General features: G+C 42.1%; 1 protein-coding gene across 1 annotated transcript in view; it reads right to left on the bottom strand.

Annotated features, from left to right (window-relative positions):
• Window positions 1-12436: 12436 nt before the first annotated feature.
• The window catches only part of Trpm1 (transient receptor potential cation channel subfamily M member 1), a 115263-nt gene continuing 102339 nt past the window's right edge, over window positions 12437-25360 (bottom strand). The window contains exon 27 of the mRNA XM_021169169.1: window positions 12437-14269. Within this exon, the coding sequence (XP_021024828.1) occupies window positions 13099-14269 (1171 nt within the window). The 3' untranslated portion in view covers window positions 12437-13098. The remainder of the gene's footprint in view (window positions 14270-25360) is intronic.

Raw genomic sequence — 25360 nt, 5'->3', positions numbered from 1 at the left:
TCACCCTGAAGTGCTTGTGGTATCAGTGTCAGGAATCAGTGAGGCATCCAGAGAACTCCAGAGTAGCCCAGGGTGTTTACGGGAAGATCCAGCCAGTCGGGTTGAGGAGGCTCCTTATAAGGTGTGTGTTGGCGGAGGGAAGGACTGAGTACAGGGACTGAAGGACCTTTGGGAAAACAGTGTATGGAGCCTTCTCTTGCAGAAAAGGGTCCACTCTGAGGACAACTGCTGAGGATGAAGCATCCTGGAGTAGACAAGAAGGAAGGCAAGACAAGGTCAGCTGAGAATACAGAACAATTAGAACACAATGTGCTGGAAAAGTGTCTCACACCAGATCAAAAGTGTAAGAAAGTACATTTCACATGAGAACGGTCTCAGGAAAGTATGAGTCGAGGTTTGAAATAAAACGAACAAACAAACAAAAATCCCCAACAACAACATCAACAAAACCCAATGCAATGAGAAGGGTGGGGAGATGGCTCAGTCCGTAAGGACTTACTGCATAAGGATGAGGATCTGAGCCTGATCCCTAGGACCCACATAAAAAGCAAAATGCAGTGGGCCGTCCATATGAATCAAGAAAATCCTCATCAGACTTGTAGACAGGCCAATCTGATAGACACATTTTTTTTTTTAGCTTATATCAAGTTGACAAGAAACTCACAAGCATAGTTGACTCCTTGTCATTTTGACACAAACCTGTCACCATTAAACCATAACCTTTTCTTCTTCTTTATCCCCAAAATCTTGGGTTAATTTAAAATATAACTTTAAAAATCCCATACTATTTAGAAAATTTCAAACATTTTAAAAGTTCAGTCTCTTTAAAATACCCAACATCTCTAAGTCCAAAGTCTCTCAACTTTGAGTTTCTGTAAAATAAAATAAACGTTAAATACTTTCTTATTACAAGTGAGAGAACCAGGGTACAACTATCATGAAGGCAAAATCAACATCTAGCAAGGTAAATCAAATTGTGTAGCTCCATATCTGTCCTCAGGGATTCACTAATGATCTTCAGACTCCCTGTCAATCTTGCAGCTTCCATGACACCAAACCCAGAACCATATGGAAGACTGTTACCATGGTTAGCTACTAGCATGAGATGCAGCCTTGACCACCACAGACCACAGTTTCTGTGAGATAACCCCGAGGAAATACTCCCAGATTTCATCTTAATAATTCTGGTCAATCTTTAGTAACATTAGATTTCTCAGCTCCAGCTAACCAGCATCCATTAATCTAGAGAAACCAAGTTTTTACTTCAATGGAGATGATCCCTTGTTAACCACAGCTGACTCTTTAGCCTTAGCTGACCAGAACCCAGACTCTTACTAAAAATTGTCACAGGAACAGCCCCAATGAAGTCTCCAACTTCCCTTTGAAATGTCACAAGCCAGGTCTTCATTGTCCACATATCTCTCAACATTCTGACCTTACAAGCTCCCATAAAACATCCCATTCAGCTTTGAACACAAATGTCTTTTAAAATCTTCCCCCAAATGAGAGAAGACTCTGCCCTAGTTTGCTTTCTATTGTTGTAATAAAGATAACATGGCCTGGGCTGGAGAGATAGCTCAGCGATTAAGAGCACTGAATGCTTTCCCAGAGGTCCTCAGTTCAATTCCCAGCAAGTACATGGTGGCTCACAGCTATCTGAAATGAGATCCAATGCCTTCTTCTGGTGTGTCTGAAGAGAGCAACAGTGTACTCACATACATAAAAAATAGTGGTAGTAGTAGTAGTAGTAATAATAATAATAATAATAAAAAAGATAACATGACCAAAAGCAACTTTGGGAAGAAAAGGTTTTGTTTTGTTTGTTTGTTTGTTTTTTAGGTTACAGGTTGTAGTTCATCACTGATAAAGCAATTTCAAAATTAAAAGACCTTTTGCACAGAAAAAAAAAAAAAAAAAGACAGCAAACACCATAAGAAGTTGCTTATCGAATGAGAGGATGTTTTGCCAACTATACTGACCTAGAATCTAGAATCTAGGATCTAGAAAGAAATACAAATAGTCCATAGTCCCTAAATCATAACTGACTAATCAACTGAACAGACACTTCTTTTAATTTTTTGAAATTAAAATGTATGTGTCTAGGTGTTTTGCTTGCACATATTTCTGTGTACCACATGTGTGCCTGGTGCCCACAGAGGCCCGAAGAGGTCATTGCATCCTTTGGAACTGGATAGTCATCAGCTGTCATGTAGGTGGGAGGACCTGACCTCTGGCTCTCTGGAAAAGCAATGAATGCTCTTAAGTAATGAACAATCTCTTCATGAACAGACACTTCTTAAAGGACAAGATACAAATGATTAGTACGTGCTTGGAAAACGTTCTAAAAAAAAAAAAGAAAAAAGAAAAATGTTCTATATCCTTGGCTACCATGAAGATGCAATTCAAAACCACTTGGGGCCTCTGTCTCAGCCCAATCAGTATGTCTGTCTCCAAGAAACAAATAGCAACAGATGCCAAAGAGGATGTACAGAAAGAGGAACACTTCTTAACTTCTGGTGTGAGTGTAAACCAGTGCCGTCACTATGGAAACCAGTGGGGTTGTTCCTCAAAATACAAAAAATAGAACAATCATATGATTCAGCTATACTACCCCTAAGTCAGTCCCCACAGAGATGTTTGCATGCTTTGTTCATAACACCCAAGATATGTGTCCAGCAGACATATCTACCAACCAATGGATGGATAAAGAAAGTGGTATATACATAAACACTGAAATATTATTCGGTTGTAAAGAATAAAATTACGGCATTGTAGGAAATGTAGAGACCTGAAGATCACTGTGTTCAGCAAAATAAACCGGACAAATGACAAGCATTTTCTCTCATATCTGTACATATTGACATGAAAGTAAGAAGGGAGTATGAGAGGGGAGAGGGAAATCGAAAGGAGGGGAGAGGAATTAAGTGGGGGTAATAGGATATACAGGACATAAAAATAGACGGGGATAATATTTGGGGATAAGTGAGAAGGGGAAGGGGGTTGGAATGAGTCAGTCCAGACAAAAAAAAGGAGTGAAATGTAATGACATGTATGTATGGAAAGGTCACAATGAAACCCATCGCTTTGCATGTTGGCTAAAATAATTGAAATTATTCTTGCTTGAAAAGAATAACTTGATGGACACTAAAATATGTGTTTGAAGCCACAAACTGAAAGAACAGATTTCACTGAAAACACTAACCTGGACTTATCAGCACTGGAACACATTCTTCTCAAACACTCAGACTCTTAAGAAAGAAAAATAAGAAAAATATTTTTGTAACTAGACAAACTAGACAAGCAAAGCAATGAGTTTGGGGTGAAAGAAGTCAGATTGTTATCACAATTTTTGGTGGCCACATTCTATGCCAGAAGGAAATAAGGTAGCATAATTAAACTGTGAAAGAAAGAAAATTCGAGAAGATAATAAATACGATGGGTGAACTCTACCACATGTGTGTGTAAGCCCATTGGATCATGAATGCATTTTTTAAAAAATGAGACCAGCAATCACTCTTTGCAAGGGCCTTGTACATACAAGGGACCAATCACTCAGTTCTGAGTCACAGGCTGAGCCATCTTGCTGTGCTCATAGCCAGTGGATCAAGGCCATCACCTCTTTATGAACCATTCAACGGAGAAACCAAAAGAGTAATAGAATTGGGATGTTACAATATTTTTAAATTAATTAGTTAACTTGAGGGAATACATATGTGGAAGTCTGAGGGAAATCGGTGGAAGTCAGTTCACTTCTTCCACTGTCTAAGTCTCTGGGATCAAACTCAGGTGTCAGGTTTGGTGCCAAGTGCCCTTAACCACTGAACCATCTTGCCAACCCATATTATCATGTTTGATCTCCTATGGATGAAGGAAGCATCAACACCTGCTGAGGTAACAAAAACCAAGTACAAATGGCCGGGAGTGGGGGTGGGGCTCAAGATGAGCGGGGCAACACTATCTTGCCAGCAGTTTCAAGCCCTGAACCCTGCTGGAAGCCTTGGGAAATGAGGTGCAGCATTGCTGCCAACAGCCTGAGAAGCTCCCCCCCACCACACTCACCTAGGGACCTACACTCGAGTAAAGCGAAGACTTTAACTAAACCACTAAAAGACATTCCAGGATGAGTCAGGGTGAAGCAAAGTTAGTTATGTTTATTATAAGGGCAAGGACACACTTTAGATTTGAGAGCAGACGGTAGGAGAGATGTTTGCACAACTGTGCGTATACAACACAAGGTCGGATGCGAGCATTTTAGGTATCTTTGTGATGGCTACACTCACGGTTCTGTGACTTTCAAAGTTATGTTGCTGAGTAAGCAGAGCTAAAGTTAAAGTAATTTAAATTACTTAAGAAAATTAAGGAAAAAAAATCATGGGAGCCAGTTTGCTTAATTTGCTTCTCTAAAAGAAAAAAGTTGTTAGTTGTAAGTAAAGTTATAAGGTGGCCTAATGAGGTATATTTAGATGTAAGGATGAGAGAGGTGTGGCAATACTTGGTAAGCCTCAAGGTCACATGCATTCTGATCCTAAATAAACATGATTCATTTACTGTTTTTAATATCTTTATTTGAGGTGTCTTTAGAAAAATACACATCTCTGCAGGCCATTATGGCTTTACCAGTGCTGTCAAAGTCTCTTCACTTTCAGCAAGAAGGAAAGGCAAGCTGGATTCCAGGCTGCAGGGCTTCTTTTTCTTCTCCTGTCCATTAATTTATCTTTTTGTCTTGCTGCAAAACACGAGTGTAAGCAGTCCTGGGAATCCTCTTGCTGTTGTGCAGATCAGAAGAACACATCAAGATGCTTCTAAGTACCAAAAATTCTAAGGTAAAATTTAGACCAGAGGGAACTTGGCATATATGATCCATGATCTTTAACAAATAAACTGTATGGGTGATAGAAATCAGAGGGTCAGTCAGGTTCAGCGAGGTTAATACAGATTTCAAAGACCTTCAAATAAAGACAAAAAGAGATAACCACGGTTCCAGGAAACATTCAGGTCATGACTAATGACAAGTCATTCATGTCGCAGGCAGTGACAAGTGCCTTGACTTTAAAACCTGTCTGCAAAAATTTCAGCCAATTCCTGTGTGTGACCCCACCCCTTGAATCTGAGCTGGCTTTAGTCACTGACTCAGTCATAGCCAACAGAACTCACTGGAAGTAAGTATGCATGACTTCTACCACAAAAATGCTGACATTTCCTCCCTGCTTGCAAGCACACTCACTTTTGGAAATGGGAGCCACCATGTGAGAAATCTGATTAACTGTGATAGAGCCTGGCTCTCCCCAAGACACCACGGATGGGTGCTCTGGTCTGAGATGAGATCCCCCGCAGAGTCAGGCTCAGCTTTCAGACTCGTGACTAAAAATGTCTCTGCCCTATTTCAGCCCCAAGTTTTTTAAGTCAACTCCAGATGCTGAATCTTTCCCGAAAGCCATGGAATGGAAACCGTAATGTGTGATTGCAGGTCTAGGCAATTATTGGCATCTTCATTCAATGCTATACCCAGGGTTCCCACATTAGTAGTTTGAAATTGGTAGGGCTATTTACACCACAGGAATCAGCAAGCATCCAAATCAGGGTGTTAATTACTGGCTGTGCCTTTGAACTTTTGACCCCCAGAATTCATGTGGTAAATGAGATAAGCCACATGGTTTGACAGTCATTAATTATGGATAGGACATAATTAATGTGATTGGAACAGCAAGGGAATGATCCTTGTGAACAAGATTACTGTCTTGCTTCTTTTGAGAGAAGATGGGTATGGTGACTTCTGGAGTGAATAGCAAGTTCTCTCTCTCTCTCTTTTTTTTTTTTTATAAATGCCTCACAGTTTTTAATTGATCATAATTGTTGATGTTGGGATGGGGGCCTGACTATTCTGCCCCATATTAGTCTTAACCTCATAAGTGATCCCTACAGATATGCAACTCAGTTGATAAATTATCTAAAATTAGTGATGGCTGCAAGGATATTCATGGTATCACGTGTCCTTGTATCCTTTATAATAAATCATTTTTAAAAGATATCTTGTCCTTTATTCCAATGTATTCAGTAACACATATCTGAATATGGAATTACTGTTCAATAACATTAACATTTTAAGTGTAAAAGCTGAAACCTAGATTATGGAAGACTGTAGAGGGCACTAGGCCCTTGTGCTCCCAGACAAGCACCAGGGAAACCAGGACTGTTAAACATGCAGAGTTGTCTCTTCAACAGAAGATGTATACACCTGTTTTTCACCCAGAAAGCTGGAAATAGCATGATGACCAGTGTTATTTGTAAGATCAAGTTACACCTGAATCGCCTAGACTATTATATTTGTCCCAGACTCTTCCTCCTTCAACCTTAATCCTGAGCGTTGTTTTCCAGGCGATTGAACCCATCCTTCAAGGAAATGTCACATGTTCTTTATAGCTTGGGGACTGTTAGCTTACAGGCAATTCCACTGGCGGCCTCCTAGGGACCTAGCAATGGCTTTGTCATCATCTGCTGCCATAGCCTACTGCCAGGGGCGGGGCTGCTCTCCAGCCCAGTTCTCCCTTTGTGTTCCCATGTGTTCTTGGCAGATCTCTCTCTCTCCCCCTTTCAGTCCTCTGTGCCCCATCCTCTTCTCTGCCGTCCTCGCTCTGCTCCCATCTGTCTGCCTTTGTACTTGTCCACTCATCTGCCTCTACCCCTTCTCTGGGCCCACACTCCCTTTCCTTCCCCCAAGTAAAACCCCTTACACAAGATCTGTTGCATGGCATGATTTCTCAGGGGGACTCCATGGCATAGGCCCCCCAGGTACCCCCACGACACATTATAAATCATAGCAGGGACCTCTACACTGTCAATATGACAGAGACCACACCATATCTTCCCCTAGGCCCTTAAGCTATAGCACCCATTCTTGGAAGAGGTCACATGTACTTTGCAAGAGTTTCAATTTAGTCATGCCTTAAGCTTTACGGTGCACACAAGATTGAGATAATTGTCACTAGGAAACTTTTTTCCAAAATGTGACTGAATGCCTAAAGTAAAACACCTGATGTGGGACTCTAGAAGTTTGAGCCAACACTGGCTACTGCGCTGTGTTGAATTGGAGTTCCTTTCTGCTTCACATGGATCATTACTCTGTCTTCCATTGCAGAGACATCTCCACCACCACCACCACCAGCCCCCAGAAGACCAACAAAACCGGGTGGTCTTATAAGAATTGAAATAGAATCCGAATTGAAACAGTTACATAGTATCAAAGAAGAGATGTTACTGTGTCTTCTTTGGATACTCAACATTCCTAATTCCCATAAGACAGTTTAAAACAAGCTTAATATTAGGATCATAAGTGAAACCATCTTGTGTGACTTGGGATAATGTAATGCTTGCAAGTTGGAGTCAGCCACAAAGCAGCTTGATGTGAGCCACACCTAAGGTAGGCTCAGATAACCAACCCCAAGGTGACTCTAATAGGTTAATGAATCAACCCTAAGTTTTGAGCCCAGATAGCACAAAGATAACACCCCCTGGAACAATACAAAAAGCCGAATAGCAGAATCCCACTGCCATAGTCCAGACACAGAATATCTAGAGCCTCTTCACGGATTCCTGTTGGCAAAGGGACTTTGAGACTGGCTACTGTGTGACTCTGGCTTTGGTGACCACTGCTGAGTTCACCCAGGCCCACCTGTCAGGGCTAGCCTCTGTCCAAAACTCTCAAGGAACTTCCAACAGCGTCATCCTTCTCACCTGCCACAGCTGAAGGACTTCCTTGTAGCACCCTCACTGGCGAGGATTCCCCAGAGGAAGCCTGCAGCATTTCCTGCCTGCCTGGTCCCTGCTCTGTATGCCCTAGTCTGTTTACACTGTAGTAATGTGGTATTGTCAGGAGTGTTTGTGTGAATACATTGAGCGTGTTCTAAAGGCAAATCTCCCTTGGACATCCTAAATGCAGTGCCTCACAGCCTACCAGCTCAGTTTGTCACATTTAGTGCCTACCAAAAATCATAATTTATATGTGAATCTCAAATTTGGGGGTGGGGATATAGGTATAAAAACCTTATTATATTTTTCCATTATATTTTATATAGGACAAAAATAGAATTTGTGGACTCTGTATTTCTCCACCAATATAGTTTCACATATGTAGTATTCTTACTTGAATGTACTAGATGATCTTATATATTTGACTACCTTGACTATTTGTTCCTAATACTTGGTTCTTTAGACAATGTTGCAATGACAATGGGACAGTAATAATGCCATACCAAGCAGTTAGGCCCAGGCCTGTAGATAAACTCCTCAGCACCTGAGTCGTGCTGTGTTGGGAAAGTAGTTACACTGTACAATTTAAGCTATGCGTGAGAGCTCTTAATATCTGGCTTGCCACAGGTTCTCAGATTTCACCATTAGGAGCTATTCATTTATATCTGTAATGCAAATATCCCCCAAAAAGCATGGTGTTTAAAGTTGCTTTTAGACAGCACCTTAATAAGATATGAGTGCCACCATTCGTAGGGAGACTTACAGGGATGGGACGTGTAACCCACACCTGAGGCAAGATAGAACTCTTGGCAAGTGTATGTGTGTGTGTGTGTGTGTGTGTGCATGTTGAACAGGGACATGGAAAATTCAATGTCAAGCTTTCCCTTCTTCAAACCAACTTTGTTCAGTTACTGTCTTAGTTAAAGTTTCCATTGCTGTGAACAGACACCGTGACCAAGGCAACTCTTATAAAGGACAACACTTAATAGGGGCTGGCTTACAGGTTCAGAGGTTCAGTCCATTATCATCATGGCAGCATCTAGGCAGGCATGATGCTGAAGGAGCTGAGAGTTCTACACTTTCCAAAGGCAAAAATGAGAAGACTGACTCCCTCCTGGCTAGGAAGAGGGTCTCAAAGCCCACCTCCACATTCCCTCCAACAAGGCCACGCCTACTCCAATATGGCCACACCTCCTAATAGTACCACTCCCTGGGCCAAGCATATTCAAACAACCATAGTTACAGATCTTCAAGTTGTTTTAAGAAATCTGTTCTTTTCTTGAACTTGGCTAAGGCTAAGCATTTTTTGTTATCAAAATGCAGGAAAAGGAGAGAGAAAGATAAATAGCAATAAGGATAGGAATTGCATTATTAGCTACCTAAAAATACCTGTAACACACAGAAGTCAGTGTATAAATATACATGAATAGAATAAATGAAATTTCCCCATCTGGGGTGACAATGCATCCCCCTGGAGCCAAAGACCATGTGATAAAAACACCAATATCCGGGCAAGAGAAGCCATATTTTGAATTGTTGGTCAGGGTTGTCCAAGAGACTCTCAAAATGGTACAGCCTATTGTTATTGCCTCCTGGAGGTGGAATGTAAGTCCCTATTGCTGAAGACACTGTATACTTCAGATGCAGGACCCAGAGCTGGAACTGACCTGAGGACCAGCTTCCATGGTGGAAAACTTTCAAAGGGAGCATCCAACAATACTACCCAGGTATGATGCCTGTGAACCAGGACAACAACCAGCATGGCATGAGAACCCTGAGGTTATAATAGTGGCACACACACACCTTGGCATGGCATGAGAATCCTGAGGTTATAATAGTGGCACACACACACCTTGGCAGTAACCACCAGCTCTCTGATTGGACTTCAGACTCACTCAACAAGATGGAAATCATCCTGGTACTGGGAATCTAGTCAATTACCCAGGGCTAGTGAAACCATGGAGCTTGGGAGAGAATCTATAATCACCACTTTATTAATGCTAATAATTCCTAGCTGCAGTCTAAGTCTTTGTCCTTATACCCACAGACAAAGGTAGTCTCAGCCGCCAGATCAAGGAAACTTCTCTTTGTTAAAAGAGAGTGACCACTACAGAAAACAACCAAAATGTATAGGTGTGGAGTCCAATCCCATCTCTGATAAATCTCCTTTACCTAAGTCTCAGGAATCAAAAGGGGGAGGAAAGATTATAATAGCCAGAGGAACAGGAAGTTTATTGGTGAGATTTTTGTCTCCTTGGAATGTCAGAAGCAACCCTCCCAAAGTCTCACCACTCATGCCTAAACATGAGCTGAGCAGGGACAATGGTTATGCTAATGTCAATGGAAGAAAGCCCAGGAGGCCCCAGTCTCACACAAAGGATAGCAGGCAACTAGGGATGCTGAGAGCAAGGGAAAGCCTTCTCCAAGGAAGAGCACACACCAATTGATTATTCAATACCCAAATGATCAGCCCTGAACACACACACAAACACAAAAGATGTTAACATTATACAGACTAATCAGGTTATATTTACGTGTTTAAGGGTGTGTGTGTGTCTGTTTGTATGTGTAACAACAATTAAGGAAAAAGAGGTCATGGAAGGAGGCAAGGGAAAAGGAAAAATGATATAATTATATTAATCTTAAAAAATAAAAGATATATATGTATACATACATATATTATTATGTATATGTACACACACACATGGTTTTTGTTATCAAAAGGAAAGGTTTGGGAACAAGTGTGAAATAAATGGCCAAGATAATACCCTCTCGCTCTGACTCTGTTTTTTGTTTGCTTCGACAGTTCTCAGCCTTCCACCTGCAGCCTCCCAATGGTCATGTCTGTCTTGGCAACACATTTGAGATTTCCATGGCCTTGACCATGGTCCAGATGTATTAATTAAAATAATTAAAGTAAACAAAAATAACTAGAAAAGATATAAGGGAAAAATAATTAGAAGGTTACAACTAAAATAATTGCTATGCTCTGCCAGAAATGAACATTTCAGGGTACTCGGGCCCTCACCTAACTTTGATGTAAATTATGGCCTTTGAGGGTTTTAAAAACTTCTAAAACCTCTATACCCCTGAGCTTGGGCACTAGTAGACTTTTCAGAGGTACAAGGCCACTGTTGGTCTGGCCATCAATAGAAGGGACTTAAAACTTTGGATGATTGCCAAGAGCCATCTTGTATGGATCATTTCATGAAACATGAAATCACATAGGAACATGGAGCAGAATGATTCAATAGGTTCCATGCAACAACATACAAACAAGTAATAGTTTTGTTTACTAAATAAATTAAATTTCAAAGACCTGCCCACTTCAGTGCTAGATCAGACCTTTTGGAAAAGTTCATCCAAGTTCTGGGGTTCTAATCTGTTAAAATCTCAGTCTTATTTTAGGAAAAGAATTCAGTCTCCTTCCTAGTCATCACATTTGCTCGCTTCCTGAGGCACCACTGAGGTGATGACATTCAAATGATGAGCAGACCACAGACTTCTCTGCAATGCTCTGTGCTTCTGTCTAGGTCTGCCTGTCTTATGTGTCTCCTCTCTATCTCTCCCTCCATGCAGAGAAGGAAATCGCCTTGCTCAGCTCCTTTGTTCCCTTTTTCTTTTAAACTTCATCTCCCATTTTCATCCACCATGGTCCCTTACTACCACCATTTGTTCTTAGATCTGGGATCTACCAGCCAACGGTTCTTTTTATGAAGTCCTTGGCTTCAGTGAGAGCCGTCGGTGATTCTAGGCAAGGGTTGGGCTCTCTGCTCTGTATGTGTGTGTGCTGGAGACTTTCTTGAGTCCTTATAAGCAGTACTGTGCACTAACTAACCTCCATTTTGGCCAGAAAAGTCCTTTCTGTTCCTTTGTGTATAGTTGGGTGGTGACATGCCTAGATGGTGCCCTGCCCCTCTGCCCCACCCCCACCCCGTGCCAATAGTATCCATGGACTTTGTGAGAATTCATTGTAGAAAATGGATTCACCCTGTCATAGTTCAGTGAAAGGAAGTAAAGGGTCAGTTGATGGAACCACACTATCCCAATGAGACCAGCCTTGCCCGGGAGCTACCTCCACCAGGCACTGAGCTCCTGCCTGCTCCTGCACTCACTGGAAAAGCCATTGAGCCTTCTTTTGTAATAGCGTGCATGACATTTTCAGCCTTAAAACCCCAACCTTCCCTCTGTTCTCGGAGCACACTCCATTCCACCCGCACCTGGGTATATGTGTCTCAGACCGCAGTCCTAACTTTAGTCCCAAGCAAAAGTGGCTTTGTTGGATACGCATGCCTTTATTTTGCACGAACATCAGGTTGCAGTGTAGCTTCTTGTGTTCTCGGCCTTGAGGCATGGCTGTGGTTGTTGAACCGCTTGCCTTTAGGTTTTATCTACAGCTTTCCGCAAGCTGTTCCTAGAGAAAGATACACGGATCCTTTGCGGGAGGTTATTTGTTTGTTTGTTGGGTTTTGGTTTGCTACTAAGAACTACAATGACAAAAAAAAATGCACTCAGTGACTTTGTATTCACAAACCTCCTGTATTATTACAGTGTGAGATTTCAGAGACTTACATAATTTTAAAACATAAAACCAACATAAAACATAAAACTCCTCATAAAAATGTATAAATGGTGTGGCCACTGCTGACTTCTTGTAGTTACTGATTTTTATTTTCCTCCTTTCCTTCCCTTTTTTACATCTACTCTATCTCCTCAACTTCACTGTGTCACTTATTAAATGGCTCAGTAGTGATTTCAGTACCTTAAGGCCTCTGTCAGACAGTAGGTGGCCCACAAAGCAAAGAGCTCATGCAGCCTTGATAGTGATGAACTAATTAGCTTCACTGGCCTAATGTCTTCTGACATTTAACTTGTTTGTTTGTTTGTTTAGGACATTATTAAGTGGATCAGGCTAGCCTGGAACTTCCCATGTAGCCAGGGATGACTGTGAATTTCTGATTCTCCTGAGTGCTGGGATTACAACTGTACAGGTGTATGCTGCTACACGTTTCATGTGCTGCTAGTGTTTGAAGCCAGGGACTTGGGTGTACTCTGTGAGCAGGCATTCTACCTACTGAGCTATAGCCCAAGCCTGCTCTAGTGTGGCTTTCATTCTCTTCTTCTACTACTAAAAACAACATAGTTTTCTAAAAAGTGCTTAACAGAACATTACTGTATGCTCATTACTAAATTGTAATTAAATTTAATTAAATTTAAAACTAAGTTCAAAACTAAGTTCAAAATGAATGTATTTCCTAAACTTGATGATGTTTTGGATGGTCAAGATGGCAGCCATTGATGGTCTGGCTGTTGAGTGCTTGGTTTTTGTTTTAATCAAAGAAGCAAAACCCATCAGCATTCAGTTTCCGTGCTTCTTTTCTCTTGCTGGGTGTTTTGTCCCTCTGGAGCAACTGACATAACTGCTAAGTTGCTAGTGCTGCTGGCATGTCCTGCCCTGTCTAATTTGTTAGGAGCGGGCTCAGCACTCCTAGGACGGCCATGTAAACTTCTTGACCGTAGGCAGGGGAATCCTAAAGTCTGATGTGGCTTCACAGACAGTAAGTTTTCCTTTTCTGGCCTGTCGGAGACTGTGAGGGCTGAACGGGAGATCTGAGGATCCAGAAGAGATCCTCTGTGCTCATCTTCAAGCTCATCTTGCGAGGCTGCTTCGGACACGATGTATGGGATGTCTGTGCTGCGGGAGCGCGTGATCCTTTGAACTTGACATCTCCATTCTGCCGCGTTCCATGCTTGGTCCATGATTGAACTGTACTCTGCACCCCAGTTGCTAACACCTCGAACTAGCTTTCTTCCTTCAGTATAGACGAAGCTTCTGGACTTCATTGTTTTGTAGGTGTTAGGGTCTCCGGGGTAGTAGCGCACGAGTTTGCTCTCCCGCAGAGGGTGGGAATCAGTGCTTTCAACAGTCAGTTGAGTGCCTGTAATATCCGCTGCGTTCAGACTTGGTGCAGCTTCGGTGCTCTTGAAATCCGCCCGCGGATCGAGCTCGCCTGCGGAGATGCCAGGGTCCGGTCCAGGTCTCAGCTCTGTGCTCAAGGGACCGTCAAGGGCGAGCCGGCTGCGGCCTGGCGTGGCAGGTGGGCTGGGGCCAGGGGTGTGGTGCAGGTTGCTGGGCTGGTCCAGGTGCGACTTTGCATCCTCGTCCTTCACGCGAAAGGAGCAGGTCTTTTTCCGGAACGCTGTCCCTGGCGAAGTGGAGAGAGCAGGCTCCTCAAACAGAAGCTCCTCGCCATTGAAATGGTAGCGATACAAGCTGTAGCCATCGGCACTGTTGATGCTGCTCTGCCGCAGCAGGTAGGTGGCCTCGCATTCTGAGGATGCTCGAGATCGAGCCTGGATCAGATCAGATCTGTCGATGCCTGCCAGATTCTCCAGAGCGCTCACCATCCTGCCAGATAGCTCCTCCAGCTGAGAGAGCCGAAGGTCAACAGTCTGCAGAGAAGTTTTCATGAAATTTTCTCTTTCGTTGATTTCCTCCAATCTCATTGACATATTTTCAACCCTAGTAAATACAAAGAGATAAGTTTATTAAATTGAGATTAATTCAACATTGAACACAGTAGAGATAATGTCATTGTATGAGCCCCCAGGCTTTGATCACCAGCTTTGCTGAGCCTGTTTGTTCATGTTGCCTACCCCCAATAAAAGCTCTTACTTAAATAACGAGATTAAGAAATATCCATTAACATATAGTGTTTACGGAATGCCAGACATTCTGTTAGAGCAGTGGATGCTCACTAATATTTCTTTACTCGGTGCTGGTTTAGGTATATTTAAATCCCATCACTGCCCTAATGAGGTAAACACTATTACTGTCATCCCCATTTTACAGAAAGGAAGTTAAGCAATGGAACTCGCCCGAAGTCACAGCTAATAAGCCCAGGATATATATGTGTGATTTGGGCACTCAACGTTTGCTTCAGCCATAGTCTTAGTAACCAAAAAGATACTGTGATGGTTGTTTGATGGTCAATTGCATTGGATTAAGGAACCTTTCAAGTACCCAGGACCCAACTGAGTACACCATTAGGAGTGCCCGTTAGGGTATTTCCACAGAGGATGAATTTAGGGGGAAGGCTCGCTATGTGCTGAACTTTCTCATAGGTTGGTATTCCCACTTTTAAAGAAGGGAAGGAGAAAGCCGCTGCAATAGTACACCCACGAGTCATGCTGGCGCCCACCTCTCTCTGCTTCCTGACCCACCAGGAGAGAGCAAGCTCCTACCTCCAGAGCACAAACCAGCTGCCATGCCATTGCCATCCAGCTGTGAAGGACTGTACCCCAAACTGTGAGCCAAAGTAAAACCCTCCTCTTTTAAGTTGCTTCTATAAATACAATACAGCCTAAGTATTTACCAGAAACTGGTAAATGCTTTAAATCATCTACAGATGACTTATAATGCCTAATGTAATATAAATACTATGTAAACATTCGTTCCATTGAATTGCTTAGGAAATAATGACAAGGGAAAAGTCTTCATATGTTCAGAATAGAGGGAACTAAAAAAAAACACTTCAAGATTTATTATATTTATTTATTTTTATTTGAAGTGTGTGTGTGTGTGTGTGTGTGTGTGTGTGCGCGCGAGCGCGTGTGCATGTATACCATTCAGTGCCTGTGCCATGGAGTAGGGAGGGTGAATGCTCAACAGGGCATGTGTGGAAGTCAAAGGAGAACTTGCAGAACTGGTTCTTCTTCTACTACATGGGGACCAGATATCAGACTCAGATGGTTGAGCCTGGTGGCAAGCACATCTACTGACTGAGCAACTGTGCCTGCCTTTAAAAATATATGTTTCAGTCTGAGGTTGTTGCATCCGTAGATGCAGAACCCACAGATTTGGAAGGCTAAGAGTATGAGTAGATTCTTTTGATAGTTTTAACTATGGCTACCAACAATAAATGGGTCATAACAAAATAGATAAATAAATAAATACATTTTTACTGGAAGTTCAAGAGACTCAAAAAAATAAATGTTAATAGTTAAATGCAGATTATCATGTGGTTTACTTGAAGACAATGTGTCAGTAAATTACACAAGTAAATTATATATGCAAGATTATTATTTATATTTAATATTTTCTTAGTAAGGCTACACAAGAAAAGGTCATGACAAATTATAAATATCTGGTGTTATATAATTTAAAAAATCTCCTAGATCAACATAAGCAACAGCTTATGAAACTTACGCTGCTTAGATTGAAACCTAATAGAATAAAGTTTGTTTTATATTTCAGTGTGTACATGTGAATAGGCTCATGACATACATCTCTAGGAGGCAGTGAAATATGCCCAGGATTATGGACTGCCTTCTAAAAGTTGAATTTCTTCCAGGGATAAGTTGGGAGTCCTGGCTCCAGAGTGCTGCAGTGGCTTGTCTAGGCAGGTTCCTCCCTCTATGGTGGCTGATGTGATACTACCATGCTTTGATTTCTGTCCCAAGTTTCTTAAGAGAATATGTGTGGTTTCTATAATAACTTGGCTGGTAGCACAGTCTGTTTCCAGAAGGTCTTTGGTGTGTGTGCTACATAGCATAACAAACTCCTCTGTGTCCTGCTGACTTTCCACACAACCTCCCTGTGAGAGTCTGCTCTTCCTTTTTCTTCTCTTTTTTCTTTTTTATCATCTGGTGATGCATGGGGCTCTCCTTTTGCCACCTCTGCCCATACTGGACATCCAGTGTGCCACACGTAGCTTGCCATTGCACTAGCAACCCTTGCCTGGCATTTGCCTAGAGCTGCATTGGTCAGTGCTGGTCTTCTACTGCCCACATTGACAGATGCAGTCTACTGTGTGGCAGAGTCCTGGCTTCTATTCTTAACTCTTTTCTTGGAGAGAGAGCTATTTATGTGCCCCTTGATTAGGCGAATTATTTGATCAGCAAGATCTGGCTTCCTGGAAGCTCACACCAAGCAGGACCTAATTTAGTGTGGACGAGAAGAAATGGCTGCCTTACGGTAAAACCTTTCCCTGTCAGCCAGTCCTGTTCTGCGGATTCTCTCAGCTCTATCCCTTCAGGGGTGTGCAAATGAATGAATCTCACTGAAAACTTTCCATTACTTCTAAAGGATACTTGGAATTCACTGTTAACTATGCTCCTTGCTCTCCTCAGTCTACTATGTCAAACCACAATGCCTCTGTGACAGTCAAACGTGAAATCCTTCAACAAACATCACAGTAAGAGATAGTGCAGCTGTGCACACAGCTAAATGGAAATAAACTGGAAAAAGTAGAGATAGGCATCTTTCCTCTGCCATCTTCTATACTTATCTGCACCTCCTTATTAACTAATTAAGAGTACACCTCGACAGCTATTCATACATGAAGAAAGAACCCCCAAAGTCATTGTTTCCTTGTTCCCCTTGTGCTGATTACCCCCCTAGCCCTCCATCCCACCACCCTGAATCTGGTCCAGCCTCTGGGAGGAATCCCATTGTGGCCTCTCACACCTTCTCTAAGGCTACTCTTTCCTGAAGCTGAGGAGGAGATACGTTGTCAAGCAACAGACCTCAGAAGAAGCTGCCTGATGTTCTTAGAATCCACAACCTGCTGCTACTTAGAGAAAGCAAAGTTTCAGTCACTCTGCCAGATAGAAGGAGGTTGACCTGAGGTGCTGTTCTTTTTGTTTTTTACCCTTTTTCTCCATGCTATCTATACTCAAAAAGAAGGGGAAATGGGTAGAGTTCATTTACTTTTGAAATGATTAATGAAAATAACAAATTATGAATGGCTTAGTTACTTTTCTATTGCTGTGATAAAATACCATTACCAAGGCAATTTCTTATGAAAGAAATTGTGCCATTTGCCTTTTAGTTTTAGAAGGTTAGAGACCATGATGATGGGGCAAAAGAACAGCTGAGAGATCATATCTTGATCTACAACCATGAAGGGGGAGGGTGGTGGAGAAAGAGCTCACTGAGAATGACATGGGCTTTTAAAACCTCATAGTCCACCCCCAGTGACACACCTCCTCCAACAAGGCCACACCTCCTAATCCTTCCTAAACACTTCTACCAGCTAGGGACCAAGTATTCAAATAAATGAGTCTAAGGGGGCTATTCTCATTCAAAGCACACACTTCACACTCCCTGAGCCCATAAGCTTATGGATAAGCATAATGCAAAATAAATTTAGTTCAATTTTAAAAGTTTTCATACTCTTCTACAGTCTCAACATACTTTCAAAGTCCAAAGTCTCTTCTAAGACTGAAGACAATCCATTAATTGTAGCTCTGAAGTGGAAACATATGTGCTCTTTGGAAAGTCGGTTGGATGGTGTTTTGCTGGGGCAATCAGGTGAAGGAACATTTAGCTGAAGTGGTCACAGGTGAAAGGCTAAGGCAGACTTGTAAAGGAATGTTTAGCTGAAACAGACACAGGTGAAAGGATGTTCTGATAAAGCAAGCACGTGAAAGGACATGTGATGAAGGATTCTTTGCTAAATGACACACAAGTATTGGTCCGCCTTACATTGTGTAGTTGAGCTCCATTTGTTGGGGCTCCATAGAGAGAAACACACCAAAAACCTTCTGGTGGTGTGCTGCAGTTTCTTGCCATCTCTGCGGACGCGGGCTGATTGGCAGAGTGCTGTCAGCTAAGACTGATGCACATGCCGAGGCAAGACAGATGCTGAGGCAACACTCGTAGAGGACACGTGATATTTGGAGAGTATAAATAGGACTCGACAAACAGTGGTGGGGCTGAGCTGGGCTTGCTTATAGAGCTAGCTGTGCAATGCGTGTGAGTCTCTCGTCTTCGCTGATCTTCCTTTGCTTTCCTAAGAGAGGCACAGCCAGGAACTCCTGGCATTCCTCCTGGTTCCTCTTACTGACTTGTGCATAGTCTGAGGCCTGGGTATCTCTCCTAGCTGTTGTTAACCCGATTCTACCAAACTGGACTGCTGGTGTATCTGTGAAGTGTTTAGGAGTGAACCAAGCTTCTGCTGCTAATCTGTAAACTGAACTGTCCATTTCCAGACAACATAGACATGATAGACAGGAGTTGCTCCAAATAACTTCCCTAAGCAAGTCTACTTCTCCTGTATCCTTGCCTTCCCACTACCTTTGGTGGCTGGTGGGCTAAAAGGGAGATTACAGCGTTTAAGAACCATCATTAAAAATAAGGTTTTGCCGGGTGTGGTGGAACATGCCTTTGATCCCAGCACTCGGGAGGCAGAGGCAGATGGATTTCTGAGTTCGTGGCTAGCCTGGTCTACAAAGTGAGTTCCAGGACAGCCAGGAATACACAGAGAAACCCTGTCTCAAAAAACCAAAAAAATAAAAATAAAAATAAGGTTTAAAAAAACAAATTTACATAGCCCACCGTAAAATCAAAAAGCAAATTATACACCTACAACATGAAGTAGCTCAGATATACAGTACCATTCCAAAAGGGGGAGTGGGGGAATTAGTGAGGAATACTGGACCAGAACAAGACCAAAATCCAGGAGGGCAAACTTAACTCCTGTTGCTCCATATCTGATGTAGCAAACGGTCTGATGTCTGAGGGCTTAGATGTCCCCCACCCCTCCAGCTTTGTGTCTGCAGCATACTTCTCTCTCTTGGGCTGGTTCCACTCTCTGTTTGCAGCTCTCCTTTGTAGGTCTTCCATGGCTCTAGCCTCTCCAGCATCCTGGTGTTTCTAACACAATCCAGGCTTCACTTTCACAATGTCATGCAATGGCCTCTCAGGACCTCCATGCAGACTTCCCTGACACACATCTGGCCTCAAGGGATCACCTTAACCCCAGATAGAAGATCCACAACCTCTGTATCCATGTATTCTCCATAATTCTAAAGCTGGAACCACATGGAAAACACTTTCAAGTTTGACTACCAACTTGGGGTGAATCTAGGTGCCCCTGAATAGTATCTGTAGCAGCTTTGCTTTATTATTGCTTTTTCAGGTCAGAAAACTCCTTAAGCCGTGTCTTTTCATGAATTGGAAGCTTAGCTGTGTGTGGGGTCTTACCCTGAGGGCACCCCTTTCTTAATTCCATTTCTCACCATACCTCTTTTTAATTTTCTCATTATTTTTAGTACAGGCCTTAGCTACAAAATTAAATTCATTGGGGCTCCTCCCCCTTCTTTGTTTACTGTACATTTTATATTTCTTTTTGTTTCACTTGTCATTTTTCAGGATAGATTTGCATATGAGTGATTACTATACAGGTCTACACAGAGAAACCCTACCTTGAGAAACAAAAACAAAACAAAACAAAAAGAACGATTACTAATTACATCATGGCAGTCAATATTAATCTTGCATCTCTTTGCCAAGGAAATTAGTCTGCTACTTTTCAGTTTAGCCTCAGGCAAATTCTTAGGACAAGGGCAGAAAGCAGCCACATTCATTGCCAAAGTTTCACAAGAATGGTCTCTAGTCCCCTTGCTGACACTGTTATCCTGAAACATCTTAAACTGACCCTTTACAGTGTGCAAGCTGTCAACACTACTGTCTTCCAAATTCCTAGTAGAAATGCCCATGATGTTTTGCTTTTATAGCCCAAAGACCCATAGTCTTCCACACACACATCCCAAAACCCAGCATGGTCAGGCCTACTCTCCAGCAATAGTGTACTCTCTAGTTCCAATTTCTCTCTTAGTTACATTTCTATGAGATAAAACACCATGACCGAAGCAATTTCTGAGATAAAGTGTTTAATTTGGTTTCTGTTTTCAGAGGTTTAGTCCATGATGGTGGAACAAAGGAACATCAGAGAGCTTACATCACAGCCACAAAGCAGAGGGAAAAAGAGGGCACACTAGGAATCTAAGGATTTTTTTTTTTTGAAATCTCAAGGCTCACCCCGCCCCCAGTAATACACCTCCTCCAACAAGTGCACATTTCATAATCCTTCCTAAATAGTTCCACCAACTGGGGACTAAGTCTTTAAATAACTGAACCTATGGGAGCTATTCTCATTCCAAGCACCATAAGCACTATCTTCTTTTCTAGTCATGCTTTGAGACTTCTTAATGATCTTAGCATGTGCACAGAGTGATTCCACATGGCAATGACTAGCTACCTAGAGTTTACTTGATGTCTTTCAATGTGCTTAGTTGTTAACATGAAGAATCTCTATTTTTTTATGACAGAGGCTCATAGTGAAGTGATTAGCTAGCAAATGCATAGATAACCATGTTATTTACAAATAAAAATAGTTCTATTTCTTCCTTTTTAAGAAACATGCTCCATACTCACCTGGAGCTGACCCTGTGCCACAGTGCTCCATACCCAAATACCACTGTGAGAGAACTGGTCTCCCAGGAGTGCTAGCACACTTGTGAGCCCAGGTAAGAACACCACTTCTGCTCAAATTCCTGGCCCAAGAGGGACCAGCCCAGAGTCATCAGTACACAGGAACCAAGGAACAGCCCAGGACAGGATCCTTCAGGTTTCAGCCTGTGCCCCAGAGCTAACCCTGTGCCACAGCTCTCCATATCCAAATCCATCCCAGAGAGAATTGGTCTCCCAGGAGTACTGATACACAGGCTTGCAGGAGGGACAAGCTACAGTCAGAGACAGCAAGACCAGCCAAAACCAGAGATATCCAGATGGCAAGAGGCAAGGGCAAGAACATAAGCAACAGAAACCAAGGCTACTTGGCACCATCAGAACCTAGTTATCCGACCACAGTGAGCCCTGAATACCCCAATACACCAGAAAAAGCAAGACTCAGATTTAAAGTCACACCTCAGGATGATGATAGAGGACTTTAAGAAGGACATCACTAATTCCCTTAAAGAAATACAGGAGAACAGAGGTAAACAAGTAGAAGCCCTTAAAGAATAAACACAAAAGTCCCTTAAAGAATTACAGGAAAACACAACCAAACAGGTGAAGGAATTGAACGAAATCATCCAGGATCTAAAACTGGAAATATAATCAACAAAGAAATCACAAAGGGAGACAACCCTGGAGTTAGCAAACCTAGGAAAGAGATCAGGAATCATAAACGCAAGAATCACCAACAGAATACAGGAGATAAAAGAGAGAATCTCAGGTGCAGAAGATACCATAGAAAACATTGACACAACAGTCAAAGAAAATGGAAAATGCAAAAATATCCTAACCCCAAACATCCAGGAAATCCAGGACACAATGAGAAGACCAAACCTAAGGATAATAGGTATAGAGGACAGCGAAGATTCCCAACTTAAAGGGCCAGTAAATATCTTCAACAAAATTATAGAAGAAAACTTCCCTAATCTAAAGAAAGAGATGCCCATAAATACAGAAGAAGCCTACAGAACTCCAAGTAGACTGGACCAGAAAAGAAATTCTTCACATAATAGTCAAAATACCAAATGCACAAAACAAAGAAAGAATATTAAAAACAGTAAGGGAAAAAGGCCAAGTAACATATAAAGACTGACCTATCAGAATTACACCAGACTTCTCACCAGAGACTATGAAAGCTAGAAGATCCTGGACAGATGTAATACAGATCCTAAGAGAACAGAAATGCCAGCCCAGACTTTTATACCCCACAAAACTCTCAATTACCATAGACAGAGAAAAACAAGATATTCTATGACAAAACCAAATTTACACAATATCTTTCCATAAATCCAGCCCTACAAAGGATAATAGATGGAAAACACCAACACCAGGAGGGAAACTACACCCTAGAAAAAGCACCAAAGTAATATTCTTTCAACAAACCTAAAAGAAGATAGCCACACAAACATAATTCCTTTAACAACAAAAATAACAGGAAGCAACAATTTCTATTCTTTAATACCTCTTAACATCAATGGACTCAATTCCCAAATAAAAGACAGACAAACAGACTGGCTATGTAAACTAGACCCACCATTTTGCTTCATACAGGAAATGCACCTCAGTGTCAAAGACAGACACTACCTCAGAATAAAGGGCTGGCAAACAATTTTCCAAGCAAATGGTCCTGAGAAAAAAGCTGGAGTAGCCATGCTAATATCAAATAAAATCAACTTTCAACCAAAAGCTATCAAAAAGGATAAGGAAGGACACTTCATACTCATCAAAGAAAAAAAATCTACTAAGATGAACTGTCAATGCTGAATATCTATGCTCCAAATGCAAGGGCACCCACATTCATAAAAGAAACTCTACTAAAGCTCAAAGCACACATTGCACCTCACACAATAATAGTGGGAGACTTCAACACCCAACTCTTATCAATAGACAAATCATGGAAAACAGAAAGTAAACAGAGACACAGTGAAACTAACAGAAGTTATGAACCAAATAGATTTAACAGATTATTACATTATACTACAGAACATTTCATCCTAAAACAAATGAATATACCTTCTTCTTAGCACCTCATGATACATTTTCCAAAACTGACCACATAGTCATAGTCCAGGTCACAAAACAGGACTCAACTGATACAAGAAGATTGAAATAATCCCATGCATCCTATCATTACCATGGACTAAGGCTGGTCCTCAATAACAACAAAAACAATAGAAAGCCCACATATACATGGAATATTTGAATGGGGTTCTGACACCTTTTATAAAATACATATTTGATAAACATAAAAGCTATTTAGGAAGCAGCACAGTCAAACCAGCCTACTTAACTAACATCTGGAGGCAGGTAATGTTTGCCTTTCCCTGACGTCTCTGAGGCCCTGGCTATCATGCACACAGCTGTCATTCAAATATTTCTAATCATTTGATCAAGCCATTCACAACTGTTTTGCTAGGATGACTGATACTCCAAGCTCAAGAGCAAACCTCCTTGATTGGCAAGCAAGCAGGTCGTTTGGGATGCAGTGTGCTCTTGAATGTCCCTGCTATTGATTCCCTACTGGTTCTCCTCATGATTTCCCTTCAGACTGAGCTCCTGGTTTCTGTAACTATTACTGCATTTGGACTCACTTGAGGACCACAGAAAGCAGCTCTGGGTTCTGTGTCACATACCACAGTGGTATTTATTCACAGCATAGGTCACTTTGGAACACTTCTGCAAAGGGCTCATTTCCCTTGCCAAACAAGATTTTTCAACTGGCAGCGCAGCAGAAAATCCCCAAGGGCTGGCCTTCTCCTTGTTTTATATGAAAGAAAATTATACACAAATGAGATCTGCAAGTTTTCAGGGCCATAGGTGCCATTCCCTTGTCTTTTGAGGAGAATTGTTTAACTTCCATTTAATCTCAAACATCACCTGTTTCACCTCTCCTTTCTCTAAAGACATCAAGGAGGCCAGAAACTAATTTGCTTATTTAGACTTTTTTTTTTTAATTCTAACATTCAAATTTATTCTACTTTTAAAATTTAACACATTCTTGATGTCCTACAGGTATAGAATATTTTCTTTTTTTTCTTTTTAAAATTTATGTTTATTGGATACTTTCATTATTTACATTTCAAATTTTATCCCCTTTCCTCATTTCCCGTCCAAAACCTCCCTTATCCCATCCCCACTCCCCCACCTCCCCACCCCTGATCACTAACCCACCCACTCCCACTTTGTCCCGAGCTATTGTTCTCGCTGGCAAGAACACACTCGGACGACCGACCGGATTCTTCTGCAGCAAAAGCTTTATTGCTTCTTCAGGAGGGAAGACCCAGAACCCGGAAAATGGTGCTGCTTATATAGCCCTCAGTGTGGCGTGTCAGCACCTGATTTGTTGCTCGCCCATCACCTCATTACTACGCCCCGAGATAGGCAGTGACTTGGCGTGAATTCACTCTCGCACCTGCGTACAAGACTTGTTTACTAGTTAGGCACAGCGGAAGCCAGCGCCATCTTGTAATGGCGATTGCTCACGGCTCTCCACACCACTTCCTTGTCCTGGCATTCCCTGGCATAGAGCCATCACAAGACCAAGGGCCTCTCCTCTCATTGATGTCTGACAAGGCCATCCTCTGCTACGTATGCAGCTGGAGCCTTGAGTCCCTCCATGTGTACTCTTTGGTTGGTGGTTTAGATCCTGGGAGCTCTGGGTGGGTACTAGTTGGGTCATATTGTTGTTCCTCCTATGGGGCTCCAAACACCTTCAGTTCCTTGGGTACTTTCTCTAGTTCCTCCATTGGAGACTCTGTGCTCAGTCCAATGGATGGCTGTGAGCATCCACTTCTGTAATTGTCAGGCACTGGCAGAGCCTCTCAGGAGACAGCTATATCAGGCTCCTGTCAGCAAGCACTTGTTGGCATCTACAATAGTGTTGGGGTTTGGGAACCATATATGGGATGGATCCTCAGGTGGGGCAGTCTCTGGATGGCCTTTCCTTCATTTTCTGCTCCACACTTTGTCTCTGTATCTCCTCTCATGGGTATTTTGTTCCCCCTTCTAAGAAGAACTGAAGTATCCATTCTGTGGTCTTCCTTCTTCTTGAGCTTCATGTGGTTTGTGAATTGTATCCTGGATATTCTGAACTTCTGGACTGATATCCACTTATCAGTGAGTGCATATCATGTATGTTCTTTTGTGATTGGGTTACCTCAATCAGGATGATGTTTTCTAGTTCCATCCATGTGCCAAAGAACTTCATGAATTCATTGTTTTTAATAGCTGAGTAGTACTCCATTGTGCAAATGTATCACATTTTCTGTATCCATTCCTCTGTTGAAGGACATCTGGGTTGTTTTTTCCAAC

The sequence above is a fragment of the Mus caroli genome, chromosome 7 (assembly GCF_900094665.2).
Source record: "Mus caroli chromosome 7, CAROLI_EIJ_v1.1, whole genome shotgun sequence".
Lineage (NCBI taxonomy): Eukaryota > Metazoa > Chordata > Mammalia > Rodentia > Muridae > Mus > Mus caroli.
Note: the sequence above shows the minus strand (reverse complement) of the source record. Positions and strands in the feature narration are given on the sequence as shown.